The sequence below is a fragment of the Sciurus vulgaris genome, assembly GCF_902686455.1.
Source record: "Sciurus vulgaris genome assembly, chromosome: 12".
NCBI classification, from domain to species: domain Eukaryota; kingdom Metazoa; phylum Chordata; class Mammalia; order Rodentia; family Sciuridae; genus Sciurus; species Sciurus vulgaris.
In genome coordinates, this window is record NC_136473.1 from 47,548,116 (window position 1) to 47,569,338 (window position 21,223).

Below are 21,223 nucleotides of genomic sequence, written 5' to 3' on the forward strand. Positions count from 1 at the left end.
ATTCAGGATTTTAGATTGTTCCCTTTAACTATGTAGTATGTAACTATTACATTTTAAATAGGTAAGCTGGCAAATACTTGTTAGCATCCTTTCAGGAAGGGTTGAGATCAAGGAAGTAAAAGGACTGCCAAAGACAGAGTCCACAGTCCAATGTAACCTTTGACTACCATGTCTTCATTCCATTGAATACCCCTAACAAAAGCTTGACACTAGAACCTCTCAAAAAGTCATCTGTAGAAGATTCAAGATGGCAGACTAGAGGGAGACTGCATCTCCCATCGCTACAGAACCCAGGATTCAAGAAGGGGAGGTATTGAGAGACTCGGACCACCATAGAGCCGCGGGGTGAGTGGCTCCCACCGGGTGAAGCTCAGCTTGGGCAGCAGGCCCAGACAGGGGCAGCTTCTCGGAGCAGGGCAGGGCAGCCAGAGACTTCCCCAAGCAGCCCTGCTCCCTCTGGCGGCAGGCTCAACCCACAGCCAGCTTCTTGGAACAGGCCGCCCAGTGAGAGCTTTTCCGCACAGAGCCAACCCCAAGCCCTGAACCCAGTGGAGGGCCCTGGCCCGCAGGTGGCTTCTGAGACCAAGGCAGGACAGGGAGAGGCTTTCCCCTAGCAGCCTGGCTCCCCCAGGCAGGGGTAGGCCCTGTCTATACCCAGCTTCGAGGAGCAAGACCAGCCAGTGAGAGGATTTCCACGCAGAACCAGTCCCCAGCCCTGGACCCAGTAGCGGGCTAGGGGCAGCTTTCTTCGGAAGCACTGCATTATCAAGTTCCTCCAAGACTTCAGGCTACTGAAGGCTGGGAGGTGAAATATTGGAAATCTACAGGGACACTATAAGCCAAAGAGGAAATCTGCAATATCTCAGAGTCCCACTGATATCTGGCCAATATGAGAAAACAAGGGAAGAAAATGTTCCAAACAAACCTAGATACTATATCAATAAAACCCAATGACAGCACAGCAGAAGAAATGTCAGAGAGGAAGTTCAGAATGTCCATAATTAAAACAATCAGGGAAGCAAATGAGACGGAAGAGCAAATGCAGGCACTGAAGGAAGAGATGAAAGAGTAAATGCAGGCATTAAATGATCGCACCAATCAACAGTTAAAAGAGCAAATACAGGAAGCAAGAGATGACTTCAATAAAGAGTTAGGGATACTGAAAAAAAAAAAAAAACAAACAGAAATCCTTGAAATGAAGGAAACAATAAACCAAGTTAAAAACTCCTAGAAAGCACCAATAGGATAGAACACCAGGAAGACAGAACCTCAGACATTGAAGACAAAATATTTAATCTTGAAAACAAAGTTGACCAAACAGAGAAGATGGTAAGAAATCATGAACAGGATCTACAAGAACTATGGGATATCATGAAAAGGCCAAATTTAAGAATTATTGGGATTGAGGAAGGCACAGAGAAACCAAAGGAAGGAACAATCTATTCAATGAAATAATATCAGAAAATTTCCCAAATCTGAAGAATGAAATGGAAAACCAGGTACAAGAGGCTTATAGGACTCCAAATACACAAATTACAACAGACCCACACCAAGGCACATGAAAATACCTAACATAAAAAAAAAAAAGACAGAATTTTAAATGCAGCGAGAGAAAAGAACCAAATTACATTCAGGGGGAAACCAATAAGAATATCAGCAGATTTTTCAATCCAGACCCTAAAGCTAGAAGGGCCTGGAACAACACTTACCAAGCCCTGAAACAAAACAGATGCCAACCAAGAATCTTATACCCAGCAAAACTTACTTTCAGATTTGATGATGAAATAAAATCCTTCCATCATAAACAAAAGCTAAAAGAATCTACAAAAAGAAAGCCGGCATTACAGAATATTCTCAGCAAAATATTCCATGAGCAAGAGATGAAAAACAACGATGCAAATCAGCAACCGGAGGAACTAGCCTAAAGGAATAGTCAAATAAAGGAGAAACCAAATCATGTCAAAAAACAAAAATGAGTCAAATGACTGGGAATACAAGTCATACCACAATAATAACCCTAAATGTTAATGGCCTGAACTCATCAATCAAAAGACATAGACTGGCAGATTGGATTAAAAAGAAAAATCCAACAATTTGCTGCCTGCAAGAGACTCATCTCATAGAAAGAGATACCCATAGACCAAAAGTGAAAGGATGGGAAAAAACATACCATGCACATTGACAAAGCAAAAAAGCTGGAGTATCCATCCTCATTTCAGATAATGTGGACTTCAAGCCAAAACTACTCAGAAGGGATAAAGAAGGACATTACATACTGCTTAAGGGAAGCATAAATCAGCAAGACATAACAATCATAAATATCTATGCCCCGAACATTGGCTCATCCATGTATGTCAAACAAATCCTTCTCAATTCCAGAAATCAAATAGACCACAACACAATAATACTAGGCAATTTTAACACACCTCTCTCACCACTGGATAGATCTTCCAAGCAAAAATTGAATACAGAAACCATAGATCTCAATAACACAATGAACAATTTAGACTTAACGGACATATATAGAATATACCATCCAATAAAGAACGAATACACCTTCTTCTCAGCAGCACATGGATCCTTCTCTAAAATACACCTTATTTTATGCCACAAAGCTACTGTTAGCAAATACAAGAAGATATACTACCTTGTATTCTATCAGATCATAATGGATTGAAATTAGAAATAAATGACAGAATAAAAAACACAAACTTCTCCAATACCTGGATATTAAATAATATACTATTATATGATGAATGGATAACAGAAAACATCAGGAGGGAAATTAAAAAATTCTTAGAAGTAAACAAGAACAAAGACACATCATATCAAAATCTCTGGGACACTATGAAAGCAGTACTTAGAGGAAGATTTATTTCATGGGGTGCATTCAACAAAAGAAGTAGAAATCAAATAAATGACTTAACACTACAGCTCAAAGTCCTGGAAAAAGAAGAGCAGACCTACACCAAAAGTAGAAGACAGAAAATAGTTAAAATCAGAGCTGAAATCAACGAAATTGAAACAAAAGAAAAAATCAGAAAAATTAACAAAATAAATAGTTGGTTCTTTGAAAAAATAAACAAAATTCATAAACCCTTAGCCACACAGAGAAAGAGGGAGAAAACTCAAATTACTAAAATCCGGAATGAACAAGGAAATATCACAACAGACACGAATGAAATACAAAACATAATTAGAAGCTATTTTGAAAATCTATATTCCAATAAAACAGAAAACCTCGAAGACATCAACAAGTTTCTAGAGATATATGAATTACCTAAACTGAACCAGGAGGACATACACAACTTAAATAAATCAATTTCAAGCAATGAAATAGAAGAGGTCATCAAACGCCTACCAACAAAGAAAAGTCCAGGACCACATGGGTTCTCAGCTGAGTTCTACAAAACCTTTAAAGAAGAGCTCATTCCAATACTCCTCAAAGTATTCCATGATAGAGAAGAGGAGGGAACTCTCCCAAACTCATTCTATGAAGCCAATATCACCCTGATACCTAAACCAGACAGAGACACATCGAGGAAAGAAAATTTCAGACCAATATCCTTAATGAACATCGACGCAAAAATTCTCAACAAAATTTTAGCAAATCGCATACAAATATATATTAAAAAGATAGTGCACCACAATCAAGTGGGTTTCATCCCAGGGATGCAAGGTTGGTTCAACATCCAAAAATCAATAAGTGTCATTCACCATATCAACAGACTAAAAGTTAAGAATCACATGATTATTTCAATAGATGCAGAAAAAGCATTTGATAAAATACAGCATCCCTTCATGCTCAAAACACTAAAAAAAACTGGGGTAGTGGGAACATTCCTTAATATTGTGAAGGCCATCTACGCTAAGCCCATGGCCAATATCATTCTAAATGATGAAAAACTGAAAGCATTCCCCCTAAAAACTGGAACAAGGCAGGGATGCCCTCTTTCACCACTTCTATTCAACATCGTTCTTGAGACTCTAGCCAGAGCAATTAGACAGACCAAAGAAATTAAAGGGATACGAATAGGAAAAGAAGAACTCAAACTATCCCTGTTCGCTGATGACATGATTATATATTTAGAGAAACCAGGAAATTCCACGAGAAAACTCTTAGAACTCATAAGTGAATTCAGTAAAGTAGCAAGTTACAAGATCAATGCTCATAAATCCAATGCATTTTTATACATAAGTGATGAATCTTCAGAAAGAGAAGTTAGGAAAACTACCCCGTTCACAATAGCCTCGAAAAAAATAAAATACTTGGGAATCAATCTCACAAAAGAGGTGAAAGACCTCTACAATGAGAACTACAGAACACTAAAGAAAGAAATTAAAGAAAACCTTAGAAGATGGAAAGACCTCCCATGTTCTTGGATAGGCAGAATTAATATTGTCAAAATGGCCATACTACCAAAAGTGCTATACAGGTTCAATGCAATTCCAATTAAAATCCTAATGGTGTACCTTACAGAAATAGAGCAAGCAATTATGAAATTCATCTGGAAGAATAAGAAACCCAGAATAGCTAAAGCAATCCTTAGCAGAAAGAGCGAAGCAGGAGGTATCGCAATACCAGATCTTCAACTATACTACAAAGCAACAGTAACAAAAACAGCATGGTATTGGTACCAAAATAGACAGGTAGATCAATGGTACAGAATAGAGGACATGGACACAAACCCAAATAAATACAATTTTCTCATAATAGACAAAGGTGCCAAAAATATGCAATGGAGAAAAGAGAGCCTCTTCAACAAATGGTCCTGGGAAAACTGGAAATCCATATGCAACAGAATGAAATTAAACCCCCATCTCTCACCCTGCACAAAACTCAACTCAAAATGGATCAAGGACCTCGGAATCAGACCAGAGACCCTGCATCTTATAGAAGAAAAAGTAGGTCCAAACCTTCAACTTGTTGGCTTAGGATCAGACTTCCTTAACAGGACTCCCATAGCACAAGAAATAAAAGCTAGAATCAACTACTGGGATAGATTCAAACTAAAAAGCTTTCTCTCAGCAAAGGAAACTATCAGTAATGTGAAGAGAGAGCCTACAGAGTGGGAGAAAATCTTTGCCACTCATACTTCAGATAGAGCACTAATTTCCAGAATATATAAAGAACTCAAAAAACTCTACACCAAGAATACAAATAATCCAGTCAACAAATGGGCTAAGGAAATGAACAGACACTTCACAGAAGATCTACAAGCAATCAACAGATATATGAAAAAATGTTCAACATCTCTAGTAATAAGAGAAATGCAAATCAAAACTACCCTAAGATTCCATCTCACCCCAATTAGAATGCCGATTATCAAGAACACAAGCAACAATAGGTGTTGGCGAGGATGTGGGGAAAAAGGTACACTCATACATTGCTGGTGGGGTTGCAAATTAGTGCAGCCACTCTGGAAAGCAGTATGGAGATTCCTCAGCAAGCTTGGAATGGGACCACCATTTGACCCAGCTATCCCACTCCTTGGCCTATACCCAAAGGACTTAAAATCAGCATACAACAGAGATACAGCCACATCAATGTTCACAGCTGCTCAATTCACCATAGCCAGATTGTGGAACCTACCTAGATGTCCCTCAATTGATGAATGGATAAAGAAACTGTGGCATATATATACAATGGAATATTACTCCGCCATAAAGAATGATAAAATTATGGCATTTGCAGGCAAATGGATGAAATTGGAGGATATCATGCTAAGTGAGATAAGCCAATCTCAAAAAACTAAAGGATGAATGATCTCGCTGATAAGTGGATGATGACACATAATGGGGGATGGGAGGGGTTAGTGTTAGGATTAAGTTTAGGGTGAGGGTTAGGGAGGGTGGCAAGAATGGAAGAAGGAAGGACTGTATAGAGGGAAAAGAGGGGTGGGAGAGGTGGGGGGGAAGAGAAAAAATAACAGAATGAATCAAACAACATTACCCTATGTAAATTTATGATTACACAAATGGTATGCCTTTACTCCATGTACAAACAGAGAAACAAGTATCCCATTTGTTTACAATTAAAAAAAAAAGTTACCTGTAGACCCTTGTAGGGCCCTACCTGCTACTTTTCAAATATTCTTGCACTATGTCCACATTGTACTTTCTAGACTATAAAACTAAGGATTCACAGGTCTAAAGGGTACAAACCTTCCTACCACATCACCTGAAATGCCTGTCTACTCTAAACAAGGTATCAAATGTCAAAAATAGCATGCAACCATGATTGTCAATATGAATAATTTAGAATTACCATTCCTTCCATCACATTAAAGCAGTGTTTATATAAATGGATACAAACATCATCAAAAGCTCTGTAAAATCTGATGTTTAAGATTTCTTATGTAATTCTCTATTTCAATCACAATGAACTTATTTCATTTTGAGGGGGAAAAAAAGCTCTGCAAAATCTGGGTGCGGTGGTGCACATCTGTAATCTCAAAAGCTTGTGAGGCTGAGACAGAAGCCTCAGCAACTCAGGGAGACCCTGTCTCTAAATAAAAAATTAAAAAGGGCCGGAGATGTAGCTCAGTGGTTAAGCGGCCCTGGGTTCAATACCCTGTACCAAAAAAACAAAGCAACAACAAAAAACAAACTCTGCAAAAAAGCACTAGGACTTAGAAACTATAAAGCCTGATACTCAAAGCAAAACAGTATGTGTGAGGTCACAAACCATGAGGCAGGACAACATCTTATTAGAGTGAAAACAAACCTTAAGAGTCTGAAGTAAGAGGCTGGGGATATAGCTCAGTTGGTAGAGTGCCTGCCCCATAAGCACAAGGCCCTGGGTTCAATCCCCAGCACGGCAAAAAAAAAGAGTCTGAAGTAATATATCAAACAGGAGGATGCATAATTTAAAGAGACACAGTGCTTTCCAAGATGAAAGAATCACAGTGTTAGTAAATCCTGTTAGCCATGCAATGTTTTTCAGTGATGTCAGTAAAATCTCAAGAAAATAAAACAAGCTCAAGAAAAAAAGGCAACCAAAACAGAGAATATATCAAATGATTCTGCTTACATGAAATTCTAAAAAAAAAATCTAATCTACCTAGAGTAACCAAAAGCAGGTCAGTGGCTGACTGTGACAGGATGCAGGGAAAGACAAGGAGAAATTACAAAGAGGCATAAGGAGACTTTTGGATGTGATGGATATGTTCATTCTCTTCATTCTGCAGACAGTTTCACTAAACACAAGTCCAACTGTACACTTTAAATACATACAGTGTGGGCTGAGGGTGTAGCTCTGTGGTACAGGGCTTGCCCAGATGCACATGGTCCTGGGTTAGATTCCCAGAATCCCCTCCAAAACTAAAACAAAAACCAGTACATACAGTATACTGTAATGCCAAAACTTAAAAAAAAAAAATTCCACAAGAAGAATTCTAAGAAAGATGGGCAATAGTGAGAGAGGGACTGAGTGAGGGGGAAGAAAAAGGGGAGAAGAGAAAGAATAACAAACAATAGTGGTGGTGGTATTATTTACATTATCTGACTTTAAGACTTATCAGGATGCTACAGTTATCAACATAGTGTGGCACAGGCATAAGGATCAGTAAACACGTCACTGGAAAAGAACAGAACACACAGAATGAAGCCACACTTACACAATTGTCTGATTTCTGACAAAGGTGCCAAAACCATGCAAAGGGAAAGAAAAAATACTTTCAGTAAATGGTGAACTAGATATTTATGAAAAACAATGAACTGCAACCCCTACCTCACATCATACAAAAAAACCAACTCAATTTTTCAGAAACTTCTAGTTTGTTATAAAGATAAAACTATAAACTTCTAGAAGATGATATAAGGGGACAGCTTTACAATTTACTCTTAAGTTTATGGAGGTGGAAAGGCAGGAAGATATTGAAGGTGTATGATTAATTCTTAAGAAAATGCTGAATGGTTTTCCAACTGGTTATATTATCTTACATTATATTATCTTAAGCCAACACACTGGAGAGCCTGGGGCGGTGGCACACATCTACAGTTCCAGCACTCTGGAAGCTGAGCTAAGGATCACTTAAGCCCAGGAGTCTGAGATTAGCCTGGGCAACAGAGTGATACCACATCTCAAAAAGACCTAAACAAAGAAACTGGCAAATTGGGCTCTATCAAAACTAAAAGATGTGAAGATCAAAAGACAGGTGCCCAGCGCAGTGGTAAACGCCTGTAATCCCAGTGGCTCAGGAGGCTGAGGCAGAAGGATCGTGAGTTCAAAGCCAGCCTCAGCAAAGGGGATGTGCTAAGAAATTTAGTGAAACCCTGTCTCTAAATAAAATATAAAATAGGGCTGGGAATGTAGCTCCATGGTCGAGTGGCTCTGCGTTCAATACCCCGTAAAAAAGACAGGCTTAAGAAAACTCAGTCTGAAAGATTCACAAACAAAAAGAGGTATGCAGGATATATAAAGAATCCCTTCTGCTGGGCACAGTGCCTCACGACTCTGATCCCAGCAGCTCAGGAGGCCAACGCAGGAGGACCACAGTATTGAAGACAGCCTCAGCAATTCAGTGAGACTCTAAGCAACTTGGCAAGACTCTCTCTCAAAATAAAAAATAAAAAAGGGTGGGGTGTGGCTCAGTGGTTAAGTATCCTTGGGTTCAACCCCTGGTACAAAAAAAAAGGAAAAAGAAGTCCTTCAAGTTTATAAGAAAAACACCTAACCTAATTTAAGTGTGCAAGCAATTTTCACATTTCATAAGACACACAAAAGGCCAAAAATGAGATACCACTACTGAAAAGACTGACAGTACAAATTGCCAGCTACTCTCTTATATTGCTGGTAGATGTGTAACAGGGTACAGACACTTTAGAAAAAGGTTTGATGGCATTTTTATAAAATTCTACATGCATATACTCTACAATCTAGCAATCCCAGAGAAAAATTAGAACACAAAACTTGTTCCAGAGGTTCACAGAATCTTGATTCACAACAGGCAGATTCTGGAAAAGCCCAGGTACACATCACTGGGAGAATGGATAAACTGGGTTTATTCAGACAACATAATACGACTACTGATACACATAGCAAAATGAATATAACTGAAAACATTATTATGATTAAAAGAAGCTCCACATAAAAGTACAAAGTATGATCCTACACACTAGATCTATATATGTGAAGTTCTAGAGCAGGCAAAATTGAAGATTGAAAGAAATCACAACAGCAGTTGCTACCAGGAGGGAGAGAATAAAAAACAGAGTGAGGATACTATTTTAGTTCTTAATGCAGATAGGTGCATGCATTTGTGAAATCCCAATGAACAATAAACTTAGGATCTGTGCATGTCTTCTGAAAATGTTTGCAAACACACAAATAGATATATAAACAAACACTGAACTCTAGTTAATAGAGTTATAAATTTGATATGGAAGTCAAATGGTTTAGGGGCAAGGTTACTGATTTGAAAAGTGTAATGTTCAGTAAACTGCTTTCATTACCCTATACACAGCTGAAAAACACTTGTTTGTGTGGTTTTGATAATCCAGAAGAACTGCCTCATTGGTCATTTGAAGTAATGTACCAGCTTTTTGTTAATCTGTGATAGCCGGAATAGTGTAGTTAAGATATAGCTCGTGAGTGCCTCTCTGTCAAACTGTAGAAAAGCTACTCAAATATGCTCCTTCACCTGTCCTAAGTGTTCCTCCTGTACTATTCTGTAAATGTAGTTTCTTCATTGTTAGACTGATGAATGGATAAAATGATAGAGAGATGGAGAGCAGATAAATATAGTAAAATGTTAACTGCAGGTTTCATTGTAGAATCTAGGTGGTAGGTACATAGGTATTCACCGTATAATTAAGTTCTCTGTATATCTGAAATTTTTCATAATAAAATGTTGAGAAAGAAATATATTTTACAGCAGATGTCAAAATATGGTATCACCATGGTAACAAAATCCCTATGACACTGTTCTTTTCATTATGGTAAAAAATTTTCAAAGGGTCCTGCTGACTACTAATGAAAACAGAGGGAATGGAGAGAATGACAGCATCCTGGTCATAAGGATGATCAAGTGTGGAAAAAAGGCAAGTTTAAAGAATTACAGGAAATAACCAAGACTTTAAGGCTCAGGAGACAGGAAGGACTGAAGGACGCAGTCTCTGACTCTGTATTTTGGGAATTGATCCGAGAATGGAAACTGACAGTGGAAAGCAAAAGATAATGGAAGAAAGCACTGAGAAAAAAAAAGATGTAGAGAAAAAGAAACGGTCTTGGGTTAAACAGGTGCTTGCAGATATTGCTAAGCAAGTGGACTTCTGGTTTGGGGATGCTAATCTGCACAAAGACAGATTTCTACGAGAGCAAATAGAAAAATCTAGAGATGGATATGTCGATATTTCACTTCTGGTGTCTTTTAATAAAATGAAGAAGTTGACTACGGATGGGAAGTTAATTGCCACAGCACTGAAAAGTTCGGCTGTTGTAGAGCTGGACTTAGAAGGCATCAGAATCAGGAGGAGAAAAAAGCCTCTGGGTGAAAGACCAAAGGATGAGGATGAGCGTACAGTGTATGTGGAGTTACTTCCCAAAAATGTTAATCACAGCTGGATTGAAAGAGTATTTGGGAAATGTGGCAATGTGGTTTATATAAGTATACCACATTATAAATCTACTGGAGATCCAAAGGGATTTGCCTTTGTGGAATTTGAAACAAAAGAGCAAGCAACAAAAGCTATTGAGTTTCTTAACAACCCACTGGAAGAAGCGCCAAGAAAACCAGACATATTTCCCAAGACAGTGAAAAATAAGCCTATTCCAGGATTAGGAGTAGCTGAGGAAAAGAAAAAGAAGAAGAAGAAGAAGAAAGGCCGGATTAAGAAGGAAGACAATGTGCAAGCAAAAGAATTAAATATGGACACAAGCAACGAGAGCATCTGTAAAATGAAAAGGTCAAGGACAGCATCTGAGGGCTCCGAAACAGAAACAACACCCGAACCTCAAAAGCAGCCCACAAAGAAAAAGAAAAAACGGGAAAGAGAAGTGTCCAGCTTACCTGAAGGCAAAACAGGGAAAAGAAAGCGAAGCAGTTCTGAAGATGCAGAGTGCTTAGCTCCCAGATCTAAAGTAAAGAAAATGGCTCAAAAAGACATTAAAAAGGAAGCATCCGAAGTTTCAAAAGAAAAAAGAGACTTAGAATTCTCTGCAGAAGAGGGAAAGGATGGTGGAGATATAAAAGATGGTTCTCTACTAAAAACAAAGAGAAAGCATAAGAAAAAACATAAAGAGAGACATAAAATGGGAGAAGTTGTTATACCGTTGAGAGTACTGTCTAAGAGCAAATGGATGGATTTAAAAAAAGAGTATTTGGCACTACAAAAAGCCAGCATGGCTTCTTTAAAAAAAACTATATCCCAAATAAAATCAGAATCAGGAATAGAGACAGACCAAGGAGTTCCTAATAACTCTGGAATGGGAAATGAAAAAGCCTGCAGTCAAGAGAATCACCCTCAGGAGAAGGTTAATGCTCAAGGACCACAGTTTGTGAGTGGAGTGATTGTGAAGATCATTAGCACAGAACCTCTACCTGGCAGAAAACAAGTTCAAGACACTTTGGCTGCAATCTCAGAGGTTGTTTATGTTGATTTGCTAGAAGGAGATATAGAATGCCATGTCAGATTTAAAACTCCTGAGGATGCTCAAGCAGTAATGAATGCATATACTGAAAGTTAAAAAAAGCTCTGCTGGAAACTCGAGGTCCTTTCTGGTGATCACGAACAGAGGTATTGGCAGAAGATTTTGGTAGATAGACAGGCCAAACTTAATCAGCCTAGGGAAAAGAAAAGAGGCACTGAGAAGCTAATCACCAAAGCTGAAAAGATCAGACTGGCAAAGACTCAACAAGCAAGTAAACATATTAGATTTTCTGAATATGATTGAAAAAAATCAAAGTTCACCTCTTAATTTCACTGAATTCTTAAACCATTCTTGGAAAATCCATTTTTATTATGGTAATATTACCTAATGAATGCATTTCTAAAATCTACATTTAATTAAAAAACCTTTGTTCCTTAACTTATAATTAAGACTTTTTTTCTAGAGAGAAGTGCATTGTATACCACAATGTATCATTAAATACTTTATTTGTTGAAGTTACAATAAAGAAAAAAAAAGAATTACAAAGATGAAAAAGGTACCATACAGATGGAACACAGATCTGGAGTCATCAAAACAGACATGACTAATTCTGCACCTTTTGGAGTCAAAACCCCCTCTAATAACATCATGAACAGGGAGGGAGGAAAGAAAAGTACACACATAGCTGTGAAATTTTATATAAAACTTTAAGGGGCTGATGGATACACTTAAACCTACCCAAAGATTCCACTTAAATCCTGGATTACAAATGACAAAAGGTAACTGATATCAGACAGAGAAATATAATTTTTTTTAAAAAGAGACAATTAAGTGTGAAGGGGAAATGACTAGGCCTAAATTTTAAGGAAAATAACATCTTAGGAACAACAACAACAAAACCCAAAAAAACAAAAACAAAACAGCAGCAGCAGCCTGTAAGGGATCTCAGCAGCCTGAGAAGAAGAAGGAAAAACAGAAAAATGTGATATGTAACATGCCATGGGAAGGGTGAAAAAACAAGACACATCAACAACATTAAATGCTGACAGGTGAGTTAATCAAACACGGAGGTCACTAGAGTCCCTCATTAGTGGCTTCAATGTAATGATGAAGGTAAACTACCCTACAGCAGATTAAGGAATGAAAATTAGAATCTATTTTAAGAAGCTGACTATAAGGAAAAAGACCAGCATTTACACACATACATGCACACAACTTTTTGAAAGACAGGACAGGCATCTGTATGCTGCAGGGCTCACGGGGCTAAGCTAGGAGAGAAACTGAAGGTTAGAGAGAAAGGGGATAACTTGATAATAAAGTTTCTGATAACACTAAAAAAAGTAAGTTGGGATCCAAATTGTAGGCAGAGTTGCCTCAACATATATCAATATCTCATCTATTTTAACAGGAAAAAAGTAGAGGAATTCCTTGCCTATAGGCTTCTATTTTCTCTACAAAACTGAATGCACATTCCTTAGAAAAGGAGTGTTACTTTTTTTTTTTTTTTTTTAATCCTCTCTGACACAGGGCAGTATCTTACATATTTGAAACATTTGAAGGAAAAAGTTAAAATTCTACACAAAGCTCATTCTCATAACTATAACCAGTAAAACTACTAATTACTCCCCACTGAGATCCTAGAACAGTCAGGGTCCCCACATAAGTGAGGCTTGGTATTCAAGGAAGGTGTACCAATACTGGGGCTCCAGACCACCAGTATTCTACAATAAAGACCCTTCCTTTACCTCATGGTAGATATGCCAAGATGACATTTTAGGTGACAAGAGGATATTTCAGTAGTTTCTCCACAGTTTAACAGAGAGGCACACACAAGCTAACTATTAACTATTTCAATTACTACAATAAATAATAAATGCTGGAATACCACTTGAAATACCCAAAGATAAGATGACTCTTGCAAAAGAGCAACTGATAGATGTTTTCCAGCTACAGAAAGGGTAAGAAAACAATTTGCTGATCCCTGATCAGCACTGTTCTAAAAAATTAAAAAATGGACTTCACAGAAGCCCAGGAGGCTGAGGCAGGAGGATTGCAAGTTCAAAGCCAGCAACAACAACTTAGCAAAGCCCTGTCTCTAAATAATATAAAAAGGGCTGGGGATGTTGCTCAATGATTGAGTACCCTTGTGTTCAATCCCTGATGTTTAAAAAAAAAAAAAAAAGAAAGAAAGAGACTTAATTTAAAAATATGACAATCACTCATAGTTATGATAAGAACTATTTCATGAAACTTTTCCATATATCAGATGAAAATATAAAAATGTATTTCTTACTACGAATGGGGCAGTAAAAAAAAGTTTGAAAATTACTAGTGAGCACTATGATGTAGAAAGAGGAAAGCTATAAGTCAAATGACTACTAAAAAACATACAACAGCAAACCAAAAAATTATCTCCGTATGCACACGATATGAAAAGTGGTCTAGTTAAATATGTGTTCTTACACTATGCAAGAGCACTCACCTCAAGGTGGGTCTGAGACTTAAGATCTACCTGGCTAGCCATGGGGTATGAGAAAACCAGGTAAGTCTCAATTTCATCAACTGTGAAACAACATAATAAACCTGTCTTACGCTCTAAAAGTTGTGAAGTTCAAATGAGATAGCACAATATAGCACTCTGAAAAATACAAATCACATGTTAATCTAGTTTAAGTGCTTTGATTATTAAAACTAGTTCTATCAAAACTAGTTCTATGTTCATAAAGTGAATATAAATAACATTCTATTTACAGTGGTTAACAGCAGGCTTTGAAGTAGAACAGACCAGGGTTCAAATCCAGGCTCCATGTCTTGCTAGCTGTGTGACCCTATAAATCATGCAACCTCTCTTGGCTTCATTTTGCTCATCTAGTGATATTATCTTAAAAGGGTTGCTGTACAAATTACATTAAATATCACATACGGAGCATACTGCATAATACCTAGATTATTTTTAACAGAAACTATAGATTTCAGTATTTTAACCCCCATTCCATGTATGTCTTTCATTGGTGTGAACTGCTCTATAATTGGGGTTATCCATTTTATTTTCTGGCTGGAATTATCTGAGTACATTGACTACTAAATTAAAAAGTGAAAGACACCCCAGGACAACAGTTTATGTATGATGTCAAATTTAAAACAATTATGAAAAATCAAAGTTTTTTAAAAATTGATCATTTTTATAGATTAGTCTACTTCCAAGACGAAAAATACCTGATTATACAAATATGCACTCTGTAAACCCTGAGTTGAGTATTTTATAATACAATTTTAGCTTTGATGCACTTAGATTTCAATACACTGGTCCTTCCTAACATCAACTATGCATTCTAACACTAAATTAGACTTTTTGAAATATTACCAAACCACTCATCAAAAGAAAAAGGTCTCTGAGGTAGAAATTAAAACATTAAGTTATAAATATGAACAATACCTCCACCTTACCTGCTAAATAATATTCTACTTAATTAGCTCCAATTTTCTAATTATTTTTAAAGTTTCAATTACAAAATCTGCCATCCACAAACGTAACAACTCTACCTTACACTACTTACATTAATAATACACAACATTCAAAGGTCTAAGTCAGAAGTTCTTAAAGAGTGAACCAGAGTTAGAAGTAATCAAGACAGTGGCACAAAACTGTCGTATTCAGAGGGAGCCACTTTCACTTACAAATCTCCTTGATAAAGTATAAGTTGAATATCCCTTATTAAAAATGCTTGGAAGTCAATAGAATTCTCTGGTGCCAGGGATCCCTTGTAGTGTACCCACATCATACAATAAGAAGAAATATTGAAACAATTCTAAATTTCACAGGAAGCATTGGAAGATCTATGGCACAGGGAGTCTATTTCTGAAAATCAGTCATGACAAACTTCCAGTGGGGCAGAGTGGAAACAAGGACAAGGTAGAAGATGATTTACCCTCTTTCACTGGTGGACTCACATTGGTAGATTTGTATGTCATCCTCTGTCCCTCTCCTTTCTGTGTTGTGTTTTCTGAATGTTGGTGCATTACAGACACATAGCTCAAACATTAGGGTTCCCAAGGAGTGCATATATAAATGGCCTTTACCTAATGACAACTTCAAAAGCTTACACTAGAATAATCCCAAGGGAATAAATGATGAAAGTATTCAAGAAAAAAAAAATGCTTGGAAGTGTTTTGGATTTTAGATTTTTTTGAATTCTGTAATATTTACACAAAAATAACAAGATATCTTGGGGACAGAACCCAAATTTAAACACGAAATTCATGTGTTTTACACACACTTTACACAGAGCCTGAAGGTAATTTTATGTAGTATTTTTAGTGTGACTATTTTTAAAATTCCACTGAGGTGAGGTGTGGAATTTTCCTCTTATGGCATAATGTCTGCATTCAAAAAGTGTTGGGTTCTGGAGCATTTCAGATTTCAATATTAAGAATGCTCAACCTATAGCAAAATTATTAATTTTATAAAGTCTTGATTCTTGACCTTTTTTCATATCCTGTGTGACAAAACAGAAAGTATATATAAATCATTTTTCATTTATACCAAAGTATGATCGTTATCTGGAGGAAAAGAAGCAACTGAACAATTGAGCTATCAACTAAATCAGTTGTTTTCTTCATGGAATACCATTTTGTCATAAACAAATACTGACAAACTATAATTATCCAGACTTAAATATTTCTCAGAAAACTTCCCCAAACTGAACACCATAAGTCCATCACTTCAAGAAAAAAACTAGTAGTATTTGTTAGCTATGATGAAATTCCAGTTTTCAAGTGAAAATTAAAAGTGTAGAAGACTTGGTCCTACCATCATGAGACTGATGGTTTCCTAATGCTTAAAGAAACTTTATTAGATCAGTAAATATTAAATAATATGACTTCTGTGTTGTGTAATGAAATGTGTCAAGTTTCTTAATTTTACTTTTATTTGGTAAATACTAATAGTTATGAAACATCAACAAAAGCCATTTGGGATCCTCAATAACACTGAAGAGTATGAAGGGGTCCTGAGACCAAAAGCTTTGAAAACTAGTGACTTAAGTTGGTGTTATGCAATAAAGGAAAGGAGAACAATTTAAGGAAGTTCCTAAATCAAGCTGCTCTTTCTCCTTTTTTTTTTTTTTTTTCTGTTTTGTTTTGTTTTGTTTAGTACCTCTCCAGAAAAGTCTTAGCTTCGATTCCATGAAGAGCAAACCTATAAACTTTTTATGTGTTGGGGAAGAGGAAAGATGGGAAAACAAAAAGATTGAGTTTAACAGGAAAGAACTTTCGAAGAGAGGATCTGACACTGGGCCTCTCTGTTTCAGCAGGGCACAAACCCTTATGTCCCAGAAGTTAACTCTCTGAAATGAGGCACGTTCAAAGAGTATCAACAGATGGGAGTGGGTACAGAGTGGGTACAATTCACTTAAGTAAACTGCTGGGGACAGGAAAAGGGGGGAATATTGCAGGGGGAGGGATCTTCTGTTTTCCTGCAATTCCCACACTTCCATCCCTGAAGTTCCCAAGAGAGGGGCAGAAGGCTGGATCTAGAGGGGACATCCCGGGACAGAAGCAGGACCCCAGCTGAGCCCCATGTCTGTCCCAAATGTTCTCATCCCAGCATCCCCCAACATAAGTACAAGACTCGTGGACCCCCAACCCCCACGACCACAAGGACCCTTACCACCAACAGGTTCCTCTCTTCCACCAGCTGCCGCTTCCGGGAAATCTCTGATTTCAGAATGTCCATCTCGTTGCTCGGGGTTAAGCTCCAGATCCCCTGCCGAGCTCCTCGGAACTGACCTTAGCCGCCCCGCCGCCGTACACTCACTATACACAAACCCAAATACCAGAAGACAACTATTGACAGGGTCCGCTTCCGGCGGAAGCTGGGGTGAGCGAAAGAAAGGTAGAGAGCGTCCCGGGAGGCTTGTTGGTGAAGCCACTACGGAACAGCGCCGCCTGGCGGTACCTTCCAGAAGCACACTCGTATTCCCCCCTGGTGGAGGAGTACGAGCGACTGTGGACAGAAACCCAAGTCTTCGGAAGAGTAAGGAGGTGGTAGGCGGCATCTTGTTATTGTACCGTTTTGTACCTGCTAGCTAGGTCCAAAAGCCTCCGAGAACACATCAATTATGTTAATAAGGCACGATCGTTATTAGAAGTTAGCATCAGAGTTCCCCAAGATACTGGCTTGCCAAGTACTTAATGTACTAGATACAGAGTGAGAAAAACCCGAATAATACTAGCTTCTTTCTTAAGTGTTGAGTTAAAGGGCGGTGAAATGTCCTGTGGAGTTAAACAACTTCATCTACCAAAAGTATTTCTGTACTCGCTCAGCTCTATGTTACATAAATAACTTGATAATATTATTCAACATTTACCTCAAGCTAACTGAGATCATCTTTTTCTGTCATGCGTTCAGCAACCAAGATTTTCTGTCTTTCTTTCTTTAGTCTGTTTCCCCCCCACACACACACATTTTTACTGGCGCGTCATCTTACATAACGATGGGATTTCGTTGTTACATATTCGTATGTGCACACACTACAACAACGTGAACATAACTTGGGCAATATCACTCCCCAGCACTTACCCCTCCGTCAATACCATCCACCCCTGGTCTCTTTCCTCTGCTGATCTCCCTTTGATTTTCAGTGTGATCTGCCCCCACCTTTCTTTTCCTTTTCCTCTCTAGCTGTCACATGTAAGAGAAAACATATGACCCTTGACCTTCTGAGTTTGACTTATTTCACTTAAGGTAATGGTCTCTAGTTCCATCCGTTTTCGGGCAAATGGCTATATTTTTCTTTATGGTTGAATTAAACTCTTGTGTATATATACACCACATTTTCTTTATTCATTCATCCATTCATGGACACCTGGGCTGGTTCCATAGTTTGGATATTGTGAATTGTGCTGCTGTAAACGTGAGTATGCATGTCTCATGTAGTATGATGACTTTAATTCCTTGGGATGAATATGGAGGAGTGGTAAAATTGGGTCCTACGGTGGTTCCATGCCTAGCCTTCTGAGGGACCTTCCTACTGATTTCCATGGTGTTTGTACTCATTTAGAGTCCCACCAACAGCGTAAAAGTGTTCCTTTCTCTCCACTTTCTCTCCAGCATTTATTTTCGTTTGTATTCTCAATGATTGCCGTTCTGACTGGAGTGAAATGAAATTTCCGTATAGTTTTGATTTGCATTTCCCTAAGCGCTAATGATGTTGAACACTTTTTTCATATATTTGTTGTCCATTTAATATCTGTTTAATTCATTTCCCTAATTATTCAGTGGATTATTTGAATTTTTTTTTTTTTTTGGTGTAAAAAATCAAGACCTTCTCAGCATCTTTGAGTTTTTAATATATCCTGGATATCAATCCTCTGTGACAAGAGTTGCTGGCAAAGATTTTTCCCATTCTGTAGACTCTTTTGTCACATTCCCTAATTGTTTCCTTTGATGTGCAGAAGCTTTTTAATTTGATACTGTCCCATTTATTAACTGTTGGCATTATTTCCTGAGCTTTGGGGGTCCTATTGAGAAAGTCATTGCCTATGCCTATTTGCTGGAGTGTTGACACTACCTTTGCTTCTAGGAGTTGCATAGTTTCTGGTCTAATTCCTAGGTCTTTGATCCATTTTGAGTTTATTTTTGTGCAGGGTGAGAGATAAGGGTCTAGTTTCAGTCTTCTACATAAGTATAACTAGTGTTCCCAGCACCATTTATTTAAAAAGGCTTTCTTTTCTCCAATGTGTTTTTGGCACCTTTCTTAAGGATCAGAAGACTGTAGATGTGTGAACTTGTCTCTGTGTCTTCTATTCTGTACCATTGATCTGTGTCTGTTTTTATGCCACTACTATAAGTTTTTTTTTTTTGTTTTGTTTTTACTGTAGCTCTATAATATAATTCTAAGTCAAGTATTGTGACGCCTCCAGCATTGCTTTTTTGACCTAGAATTACTTTGGCTACTCTGGGTCTTTTATTCTTCCAAATAATTTTTAGGACTTTGTTTTCTAGTTCTGTGAAGAATGACATTTGTATTTTGATAGGGATTGCATTGCATCTGTATAATGCTTTTGGTAGTATGACCATTTTAACAAGTTTAATGCTGTCTGTCTATGAACATGGGAGATATTTCCATCTTTTTGTATCGTCTTCCATTTCTTTCTTTACTGTTTATAGCTTTCATTGTAGAGGTCTTTCACCTCCTTAGTTAGATTTTTTTCCTAGATATATTTTTGAGGTTATTGTGAATAGGATTGTTTTCCTGATTTCTTTTTCAATAGATTCACTATTGATATATAGGAAAGATGCTAATTTTTGTATGCTGATTTTGTAACCTGATACTTTCACAAATTTATTAGCTCTAGCAGTCTTTTGGTGGTTTCTTGCATCTTGTAATACAGGATCATATCATCAGCAGACAGTCATAATTTGACTTCTTTTCTATTTTTAATCCCCGTTATTTCCTTCTCTTGCCAAATTGCTTTGGCTAGAATTTCTAGCATTATATTAAATAGGAGTGGTGAGAACGGACATCCTTGTTTTGTCCAGACTTTAAAGGAAATGCTTTCATTTTTCCCCACTTACTATGAAGTTGGTTTTGGGTTTTTCATAAATAGCTTTATGATGTTGAAATAGCTTCCTTCCATCCCTAGTTTCTTCAGTGTTTTCATCATGAATGGGTGCTGAATTTTGTCGAAGACCTTCACTACATCTATTGAAATGACTAAGTGATTTTTTGTCCATAATTCTATTTATGTGATCAATTACATTTATTGATTTGCAAATGTTAAAACATCCTTGCATCTCTGGAATAAAACCAACTTGGTAATGATGTACAGTCTTCTTAATATGTTGTTGAACATGATTTGCTAATATTTTATTAAGCATTTTTGCATCTACGTTCATTAGGGATGTTGGTCTGCAGTTTTCTTTCTTTGGTGTGTCCTCATCTGGCTTTGTTATGAGTGTGATATTGGCTTCACAGAATGAATTTGGAAGTGTTCCATCCCTTTCTATTTCATGGAATAATTTGAGGAGTATTGGCAATAGTTCTTCTTTAAAGGTCTGGTAAAATTCAGCTGAGAATCCAACTGGTCCTGGGCTTTTTCTTTGTTTGTTTTGCTTTTTATTGTTGCTTCTATCTCATCACAAGTTATTGATCTGTGTATGTTTTCTATGTCCTCTTGATTCAATTTGGCAGATCGTGTCTCTAGAAATGTATTCATTTCTTCTGGGTTGTCCAATTTATTGAAGAATAGGTTTTTGAAATGATCCACATGATTTCTGTGATGTCTGTGGTGGTTTTTCATTAATTTAGGTCTTCTTTTTCTTTGGGTTAGTTTGGCTAAAGGATTATCAATATAGTTTATCTTTTCAAAGAGCCAGCTCATTGTTTCAGTGATCCTTTGTATTTTTTTATTATTATTCTCAAGTTCATTGATTTCACCTCTAATGTCCTTCTACTGGTTTTGCAATTGGTTAGTTCTTCTTTTAAAGGGCCTTGACATGTTCATTGGCTGTTTATTTGGGATTCGGATTTTATGTGAGCACTTGTAGCTATAAACTTTCCTCGTAGAAGTGCCTTCATGGTGTTCCAGAAGTTCTGATATGTTGCATCACTGTACTCATTGAGTCTA

At 37.4% G+C, this 21,223-nt stretch overlaps 2 protein-coding genes across 4 annotated transcripts in view; one reads left to right on the plus strand and one right to left on the minus strand.

Annotated features, from left to right (window-relative positions):
* Positions 1–17,465, minus strand: part of PRPF18 (pre-mRNA processing factor 18) — a 61,128-nt gene extending 43,663 nt beyond the window's left edge. For all 3 annotated transcript variants that reach the window (XM_079107224.1, XM_079107223.1, XM_079107225.1), the window contains exon 1: positions 17,262–17,465. In XM_079107224.1, coding sequence (XP_078963350.1) covers positions 17,262–17,327 — 66 coding nt within the window. In that variant the 5' untranslated portion in view covers positions 17,328–17,465. The remainder of the gene's footprint in view (positions 1–17,261) is intronic.
* Positions 9,244–12,041, plus strand: LOC306641880 (la-related protein 7-like). Its single transcript, XM_079107211.1, is given in 2 exon segments — positions 9,244–11,686; positions 11,690–12,041. Coding segments are annotated over 2 exon segments (1,743 nt in total). The 5' UTR covers positions 9,244–10,150; the 3' UTR covers positions 11,897–12,041.
* Positions 17,466–21,223: the final 3,758 nt, after the last annotated feature.